Below are 10221 nucleotides of genomic sequence, written 5' to 3' on the forward strand. Positions count from 1 at the left end.
CGAACTTTTTGGTTCGAGCGTCAATGATGAAGACTGTATTACTGTAGCCGACACCTGAGTTTGGCTTTAAAATACTACGCCCTGGTATCTTCGATGAGTTTTTAGGCTAAAAGTAAGTTCGGTTCTGTATATTTCTTTATCATAATAACAATCTATTCGAACGTAATTGTAAAACATTCCAAACACAAAAATTGTGTGTGCCCTCAATTTTTTTCAATATCTAACAGATGAATTAACGAAAAACAATATCAGGTTTCTACTATTCCTGTACCCTAACAGCATAAATATTAATACTCGTAGAATAAATAATATAACACTGGATGACACGTCGCCCAGTATGAAAGGTGTCTATCAGATATTGATAAGGTTACAACAACACCGATTGTATCAGGTGTCCCCAGGATCATCTAAAATGATGTAATGAAAATGAAACATATGCAGTCTCGTGAAATCTCGTTGTACTTGAAAAATTCATTGACATTTGGCCTTGTACTGTTTAACTTTTACATATTTTAGATTCTAATGATAAGTTTAATTTTTTGGTTATTTTTAAATGTACATTAACCGTACAAAATGTTAAACATGTTAAACATGTGCTTAACCAATATCTGATAACTCGACCACCAAAAGTTACAATAAACAGAGTCATAACGGTCTATCCCTGTTATAGTTATATGTGTTTCCCTCAGTTTTTATAATTATATCGTTTGTTACCCTGGATTGTTTTCTCTCAATCGATTTTTTACTTTTGAACAGCGGTGTACTACTGTTGCGTTTATTTACGTTCTGACGAAGGAACGGAGAGAGAAAAGGGACAGGCCTAGACCTCATTAATCAAGACTTTTTATACGTTTCCACTATTACAGAGAAAGGTAGAATCGTACCCAACTGTACAACGCGTAAGAAAGTGGTGTACGAAAATGACATACCAATGCACATAACTTTTCTTTAACTTAATATCAGATTTGTTTTGTTTTCTTTGACATGACATCATGCGTAGTAAGTATTTTACTTTTTATATTGACTCAGCACGAATTTAATAGAGATAGAAAATATTTATTTGTTTTTAACAACTCGCCCAGGTACACCTTTACCTCTAAACAGATGTTGCTTTTCCATCTTTTTTTTTTATGGAGGGCGAGTTCCTTAATTAATGATTTTTCAATGCAATATTTAGAAATTGAATGTCGCATTATAAGCTGCACCAGTAATGGTTTGACAGAAAATAAGTTAAGCTATTTCTTGAGTACCCTATATTGAAATACCTAAATTGAATTATTTGTACTGATCATTGCAACAATCCTATGCCTTCTTTCATAAAAAAAGAGTTAGCAACATTTTTGAGACTATCCTTGTATGAACTTGTTTATATCACTTCGAATTCTTTATCACAGAAAGGCTTAGGAATTTCTTTTCTGGTGATGGTTTGCAAAGGTTAAAAAAATTAATATACTATTCCTTATTTCTCCCACGCATTTTGGATTTGTTCATAGCATGAGTCAGTTAGCTGCAACTTATTACCTGACGTCGACCACATTTTCTCGCTTCAGAAGTCAGATTGAAGACAGGGTCTGTTCCATAGTAATGATACATTACCACGACACATAGTTGTATATGCATGTGTTGCAAAACATTAATATGTTGTATTGCTAACGTATGAAATACAATGTGAGGGCTTAAAAACTAGTCTCAATAAAACGATCGATTAATTTTTTGAGGAATTCATTATGTTGAGTATTGCTGAAATATAGATACTGAATACAGGAACGATTAATGTCACTTGAGGCGGAGTATGTGAAGTGTGTGTGTTCATGTCTTTGGGTAAAATAAAAATGAAAGGCAAATGATAAGGAATCTGAATCGAATTCGAACATTCCTTGTTCGGCTTTCTCTCATTGATCCATATTAAACTGTTAAGGTAAGTTTATAATTTACCAAAGAAATTAATTATATAATATGGTCACGAGAGTTAAGGTTAACTGGATAGATCATATCTCCTTATCATTTAAACTGAATTGATTCAGCATTTTTCATAATGAGAAGGGGGCGTCCTAAACAAACATTGCTTCCACATTTTGATTTTGATTTGTATCATATATTTATATACTAGTATATAATTCGTCTAAATACATGCTTCAGCCCAACTATGTCAGATTAGTTATTATGCGGAAGCAAATGATTTGTTATTCCCTGGCCGGAATTTGAACTCGTGCTACTGATATTTTGTGGCACCAATTCGCCTTGCACTTTTCCCGACGTGCTAGACAACTCGACCATCTAGGCACTACAATAATAATAAAGCTTTCGGTGGCCGGGTGTTACCTCTCCCCGTTAGTTTTTATCGAGAGTCGTAACACATCACATAAAATATAAGGCATAAAGATGGTATTTTTACAGATCATCTGAACTCTCTATTGTAGGGGATGTTACTAATTAATGTATGATGCAATCACATACATAATTATGTTATAAGTACGTCTTAACGAATAACAACTCTGCGACAGTTTGTATCCATTGGATCACCATTGATGGTGATACAAGACTGAAAACACATTTTTATTCGTCTAAGTATCATTCCAACAATGTAAGATTTGTAAATTTGCGGAAGCAAAGTTTTGTTCTTTCCTAGCCGGGATTCAAACTCATGCTTCAGAGATATCAGGGCACCAAACCATTATACTGATGTATTTTCTGGAATTTTGGCTAGCTCACATGGATGTTCTTTCAACAATTGTTTAATGAAGTTTAAGTCTAAATCGGCAATTGAAATTATGGAATCGAAACAAAAGAGTTGATTTTTGTTTTTGGTCGGTAACTCAATACCATTAATTCACATTCATGGCAACTCTTTGTTTGTTGTTTTGCACTTGTACATACTTCTAAATGAAATTTCTATAATAATTATAGTAGCCGTAATCACTACTGAACATTATGAAAAGTGGTCGAGCAGATCCTAATAGATAACAAAGTAATAATCTGATTAGTACTGAATTTAATACAATGGTTCTTATAAAGCGAATCTACAAATAATTATTGATTTTATTAAAAAAAAAGTATTCAATACAATATATTTAAGTAATAAAAAAGGTTTGTAAAATCTTATGGGAGCAGTTCATCTAAACTGGCAATTTCGATTAGAATCTGTTAAAGAGTGAAAATTTTGTAGAATCACATGGCGTCAGAACTACACAACAAAAGAATCAGAGAGAGTCAAACCCGTGAAATGGTTGCTCTTGATATGAATGACGATGATGATGAGGCACTTGTAGATGATATACCTGGGGATTCAGAAGCATATAATGAACAGGTATGAATATTTATCGTAATATGACCAGCAGTGGAAGATTATCCTAGATAAAAAAACTTCACGTGGACAAGGTATTAAGAATTGGTCCGATGCTATCATGGATACAAAAGTGACCTGTCAATTTATTAGTTTACATACTAAGTGTTTTGTTCGCAAAGTCAAGGATTTTTGCTTTTGACAAATCATTTCAGACGGGAAACTAATTTCAAATAAGTGTCCACATTCTGTTAGTAAAATAAAAAAAAGTTTGTGTTTTGCATTTGTTTTTATAACGTCTTTGTATTTACAGTGTAATACGTAAACATATACAATTCAGCCACTTTAATTAGAATCTAAATGCAACAAGGTCCTCCGCATTGGCTTTAATTTCCACGCGTGTTGGAAACAAACTGATCTATTTACATAAGGACATATGTTTTAGAAAATAAAACAGTTAAACTTCCTAATGCAATCTTACAATATAAATGCCAGTGCAAAGTATCACACGCTCAGGTTATAATTTTTGAATAAACATGTTAATTAATATCTGAAATCGGAAAGCTTCTGTCAACATTTATTCATTGTTTTTACCAAATGTTTAAAATCCTAAAGTTTGCTCTCTTACGGCTGTGTCATTGTTTATTTTATACGACTGAATTTATGCACGAATGAATAGTTGTTTGACATAATTATGTAGGGCTGTATAGTTATTTGACATATGTACGGCTGTATAGTTATTTGACATATGTACGACTGTATAGTGGTTTTGACATATTTACGGCTGTATAAATGTTTGACATATGCACAACTGTAAATTTATTTGACATATGCACAACTGTATAATTATTTGACATGTGCACAACTGTATAGATGTTTGACATATGGATGGATGGATGGATGGATGGATGGATGGATGGATGGATGGATGGATGGATGGATGGATGGATGGATGGATGGATGGATGGATGGATGGATGGATGGATGGATGGATGGATGGATGGATGGATGGATGGATGGATGGATGGATGGATGGATGGATGGATGGATGGATGGATGGATGGATGGATGGATGGATGGATGGATGGATGGATGGATGGATGGATGGATGGATGGATGGATGGATGGATGGATGGATGGATGGATGGATGGATGGATGGATGGATGGATGGATGGATGGATGGATGGATGGATGGATGGATGGATGGATGGATGGATGGATGGATGGATGGATGGATGGATGGATGGATGGATGGATGGATGGATGGATGGATGGATGGATGGATGGATGGATGGATGGATGGATGGATGGATGGATGGATGGATGGATGGATGGATGGAGGGATGGATGGATGGATGGAGGGAGGGATGGAGGGATGGAGGGAGGGAGGGAGGGAGGGAGGGAGGGAGGGAGGGAGGGAGGGAGGGAGGGAGGGAGGGAGGGAGGGAGGGAGGAAGGAAGGAAGGAAGGAAGGAAGGAAGGAAGGGATGAATGGATAAATTGAGGGAGGGATGAAAGGATGAATGGAGAGAGGTAGGGAGGGGGATGAAGGAACATGATACTCATTTACTCATGTACAAATACGATTACCATTAGGAATATTGTAAGAAAACGAATTTCTTCATACATCTTTTTTATTATACATTTGTTTATTTTTTTTTTGCATATGTAGCACTGCATGATTGTTTAACAAATAAAATACTACACATGGTTGTATTACATACGCACGACTCTATGTTTGTTTTGCATACGAACAACTGTATAGTTCATTACATATGTACGACAGTACAATTGTGTTACATATGTCCTAGTGTGTTTGTTTCACTTATGTCCGATTTTAAGCATTAAATTTGTTCGACATGAATGTATACACGATTGTATTTGCCTAACTTTTTATTACGTTTTTGTAGGAGATGGCTACCTATAAACTGTTAGATTTATCCAGCGCCTACCTAATGGACTATATGAATGAAAAACTAGACAATGATGTAGACAATACAAGGCATGCAACAAAAGCAAAATGTATTTGTCAATTTGCTGAGTCACTTGAAATCAAAACAAATACAGATGTATGAGAACGAAGAACATATAATGCATACATGAACTCTGCCTTTTTCATATCAATCTTGAAATTTTTTATTGTAAATTCAATATATCACAAACAAAATAAACGTATAAACAATGACTGTAATTATGTTGGGTTTTTTTTAAAGCAGATTTTGAGTAATTCGAAACAGTCGTTATACATTAAATTTGGAACACAGAATTTATTTCAAAATAGCCAGTAGCAATTTTTGTTCTTATATCTTGATTACGATACAATGAAATCTTGCCCTTGTGGTCATTCATGCGTAGTTACTTGGTACACGGAAAAAGTATGTACTATGAAAATTATAAGGCAAATTCAAGCAATTTGATTGGACGAGAAGTTGTAAGTATGTGCTAATTGTTATGGTAAATCGGTAAGCCGTAGAATGTTTGTTATAGTGCCTAACAAGATTTTGTGAGGTAGACGAAATTGACTTTAAAACGATCGTATTGACTTTTGATGTGCAGAAATAGGCAGATCGGACATATTTTGACTTTAGTTACTTACTTCTTAAGTTTGGGATTAATTGTAATCAACATATTCCAATGAGACTGAAAAATGCTTTTTTTTATTATGATAAATAATAATTTTACCTGCCGTAGTCGTGCGTAAAATATATTTCGGTATTTCTCTTACGAAAATGACTTGTTTAATGGAACAAAACGTATTATTTGTAAACTTTCTCTTTACTCTTCACAATAGGCTTTTAAAAAATAACCTTTCAACTGTATATTCCGAAAATTTTGTGAAAATCGAATAAGTGGCAATTCTTACCTTTTATACCTTAACTTTCATTGATAAAACATAATATTGACTCGTCCAGTGTCCAGTTTGAAGGTCATTTTAGTTACCGTACACATTCATGCACGTTCTAATTAATCAATAGTCATGTATGAAAAGCATAAACAAGTTTGAAGGTAAACTATAATAACAACTTAATCTAATCAAATTGCCTACGATTCAATAACAATGACCAGTCCACATCATACAAATGTATAGGGGTAAACTGGGTAGGGAGAAAATGTGAAATATATTAAGTTCATTATTTTGCAATAACGAGTAAAAATTTGTTAACCAATAGATTTGTTATAATTTCATAAACATGTCGTTATGTATTGGTATAGTTTTTGGATCTTTCATTAGCGTATTTAAGGATGTAGAAAGTTTGGCCTTCAAAAGTCAACACAATCATTGACTTTATAAAGAAAATTCGCCTTTTTAAAACATTGAATGTTTCACAAACAATACGCGACAACAAAGCAAAATCATTTCTTAAAACCCTGCAAAAAAAATAATTCTGATTGATGCAGTGGTACTGTCATAAATTGCACTGGAGTGAACAGTGGTACATCAAACGTCGAATTCCCTCACACAATGTTATCACACACTATAACATAGCTTTTATATAATTGATTAACCTTCTCTCTGTTTTCGAATTGTTAAAATCAATTCAATTCAATTCTTTATTACTTTAAGCACGTTATGCTTATCAGTGCAATAAATACAAATACATTTCTATAACACAACATGACATAATACATCAGAGAAGCAAATAAATATCAAGTATTGACCAATAACAGTTTGGTCCTATGATTAAGTGCATTAAACAAGAATTTACACAAATTACGCAAATCTTTTACATTTTCAGTGCTGAGAAGTTGCACTAATTTGAACGACGATGGACGTCTATAATAATAAGGTTTAATAAACTGTCTCCTCAAGTCTCTATAGCTTTCACATTGTAAAACAAAATGGAATTCATCTTCAGTGATATTCAAAGTACAAAGAGTACACTTTCTATCTAACCTATTTACCCCATGATAACGGCCTACCTCAACAAACAAATTATGAGATGACAATCTAAGGCGAGTTAAATACACTCTAAAATTCATATGTTTAGTTAGATAATTCTGTAAACATACATTATTGACAATATATTTATATAAATAACACTTAGATGAAACGTTCAGTTGATCATTCAAAGTCTGTTTTGCTTGATCATATATCCTTGTTTTTACAAATAATAATAAATTTGTATCGATAATCAAATTGTCTTGGTTATACCAGATCTCATTTAAACCTAAGTTAAATAATAATTGTTGTAGTTGATAAATCCAACTGCTTCTAATATTACAGAAATTAAACAGTTGTTCCCTGTAGCAGTTTTTAAGAATACAGTTGCTTGTGGATAACAAATTTAACCAGTACTTCACTATTTTGTACATTCTAAAATATATCAAAGGATATCTACCCAATTCAAAATAAACCATAACATTTGTTGTACATTGTTTGACACCTAATATGTTTTTGCAAAAATCAAGTTGTATTTTTTCAATATTTTGAGCTTTATGGAAGCCCCATATTTCACAACCATAACATAAAATACTGCTAATGTAAGTATCAAATAAATTCAAATATGTAAAAACATTCAAATACAATGACGAAACCTTCGACTTTAAACTAAAAACAGCTTTTCTACTTTGCTCAGCTAAATGTTTTTGAGCTTTAACAAATTTACCGTTAAAATTTAACAGTACACTAAGGTAACAAAATTCATCCACTATGTCAATAGCATTGCCATCATAATACCAAATTTCTTTGTCTTTTACAAAACCTCGGTTTCTAAATACCATAATTTTTGTTTTGGCAATATTTACAGTCAAACCCCATTTACAAGCATATAATAATAATGTGTCTAACATATCTTGCAAGCCAATAACTGAATCAGAAAATAAAATCATATCATCAGCATACATAAGTAAAAATAATGACAAGTCTTGTATTGTGACAGATATTTGACATAAATATCACCATCTTAGGCATTGTTCCCAGCTAGTTTCCCCATCAAGATATCCAAAGCTAGTTTCCCACAAAATGTAAAGATCCCGGAACAAACTCTCACAGATGTAATTCGTGTGTCGAGAGTCCGAGGGAAAAGAACATCAAGCAGACCATGTTTCAGTACCCGAATATTCAAAACTAATTTTGTTATAATATTTGTTGGAGGCCCGTTAATAAATGTTGGACGCCAAACATCGACACCTATCATAACAGCATGCCAGAAACTAAGACAGTGTTTCGACAATTCGAACCGGAATATTTACAGTTGAACATTATTTTTGTACCGTTCGGACTATTCAATTCTATATATTTCCAGTAAATGATTTATTTGTGAATAATCAGAATACACCATTGAACAATGACACAAGCTGAATATCAGAGAACTGTTACATATTATTATAAAAGAAGAACTTTTATCAACATCAGTGACATTAATATTAAATTTATATTGTTGTGTATTTTCATTGTAAACATATATTTTCAAGAAACTGTGAGTACATCAAAAGCTTATTTCTAAAATCTAAATTTTTAATTTAAAATTTTCAGCTATGAAACAAAATGTTCATTTTCATTTCACAAATCGTATTGCGTTTCATGTCTTAAAATTTTAAGAACAACTTTTCTAAAAGACTGTCTGAACAAGTTATAAAATTATGTTTTTTATAAGATGTTGTAAAATTTTATTCATTTAAATCATCCATTGAATAATTTTTCAGAATGATGTTAATTAGAACTGAAAGTTTGTATTTCAAACGCATGTCAATATTAATATTTGCAATCAGTCGTCTTTAAGATTAGGTTCACTTCATTAAGGGTTACATAACGTAAATATCCTTGTTTGTGAGTTACCTATTAGGAACAAGTTAGTAAAATTCTTGTTGCCATTTACTGTACATTTTGGAAAATCTAATACCGGTACAGAGTTATAATAATTCAATATATACATATATAGGCAAGCATAATGCTCAGGCTACCTGAATAGCAGGAACGCCACAAATAATAGATATAATGTGTTACCTCACAAGAAGGAACGCCATACAAAATATGCGCATGGGTCACCTCAGGAGCAGGGACGCCACAATCAATTGACAAAATGGGTTACCTCAAGAGTAGGAACGCCATCAAAATGATAAGACAGTAACTTAGAGACTGAATTGAGCAAAATCAAATTCTATTTAAGATTATTCAAGTTTTTCATAATTCATATATTTTTGCAACATTTTGTTTAAACACTTTGCATATATTTCTAATAACATTTCATCAACTGTAAAAATTAACGTTCATTTGTAAGCATGTGAGTAACAAACTTTCAAGAACAACGATTTAAAATTAATACTTAATAGTATTTCATCATCATAACATCAATTGAAAAAAAAAAAAATTAAAAAAAAAATTAAAGAACACTAATTGAATAGTATGATTAAGGAATCTAAATAATGAAGAAAAAAAAAGAAAGAAAGAAAAAAAAAGAAAAATATTAAAATTAAGTTCAAGTTTTTTCCCCCGCTTAAAATCAAAAAGTAAATGCTGTATGTTTATGCATCCATTGGTTTTTCATCACTCAATTGCTTGTCTTCTATATTGTTTTGCGGTTTATAAATCCATTTTCAAATTAATATAGTAAACATAAAAATACACAATTTCTTTAAAATTTTCTTTATTATTTATTTTATTTTGGAGTCCAAAATTTCTAAGGAGAGTAATGTATTGTGACAGATATTTGACATAAATATTGGACATAGCTGACGTTACAAATATTATTTTCATGTCCAGTTTTTAGTTCAAGTAAACTTCACGTTGGTCAAACTAACTTTCTTTGGTCAAATAACTTTCTGATAGAACAAATATTACTTAAATCTTTGTTTGAAAGTAAAAGATGAACAAACAAGTCAACTTACGTCAATAATTTAACTTTGATAAACTATAGGGCACAAACTAGTACCAAAGTCATTAAGTGATTGCTATATAAGTAGAAATTCTGCTTTGAGACGTCAAAGTTTGAATTTT

At 32.1% G+C, this 10221-nt stretch overlaps 1 protein-coding gene across 9 annotated transcripts in view; it reads left to right on the forward strand.

Moving 5' to 3' along the window:
• LOC139493283 (uncharacterized) overlaps positions 1 to 5470 on the forward strand; it is a 28787-nt gene extending 23317 nt beyond the window's left edge. For all 9 annotated transcript variants that reach the window (XM_071281520.1, XM_071281524.1, XM_071281523.1 and 6 more), the window contains 3 exons: positions 964 to 999; positions 3167 to 3307; positions 5195 to 5470. In XM_071281520.1, coding sequence (XP_071137621.1) covers positions 964 to 999; positions 3167 to 3307; positions 5195 to 5359 — 342 coding nt within the window. In that variant the 3' untranslated portion in view covers positions 5360 to 5470. The remainder of the gene's footprint in view (positions 1 to 963; positions 1000 to 3166; positions 3308 to 5194) is intronic.
• The last annotated feature ends 4751 nt before the right edge of the window (positions 5471 to 10221 follow it).

This window comes from Mytilus edulis, chromosome 10 (genome assembly GCF_963676685.1).
Source record: "Mytilus edulis chromosome 10, xbMytEdul2.2, whole genome shotgun sequence".
NCBI lineage: Eukaryota > Metazoa > Mollusca > Bivalvia > Mytilida > Mytilidae > Mytilus > Mytilus edulis.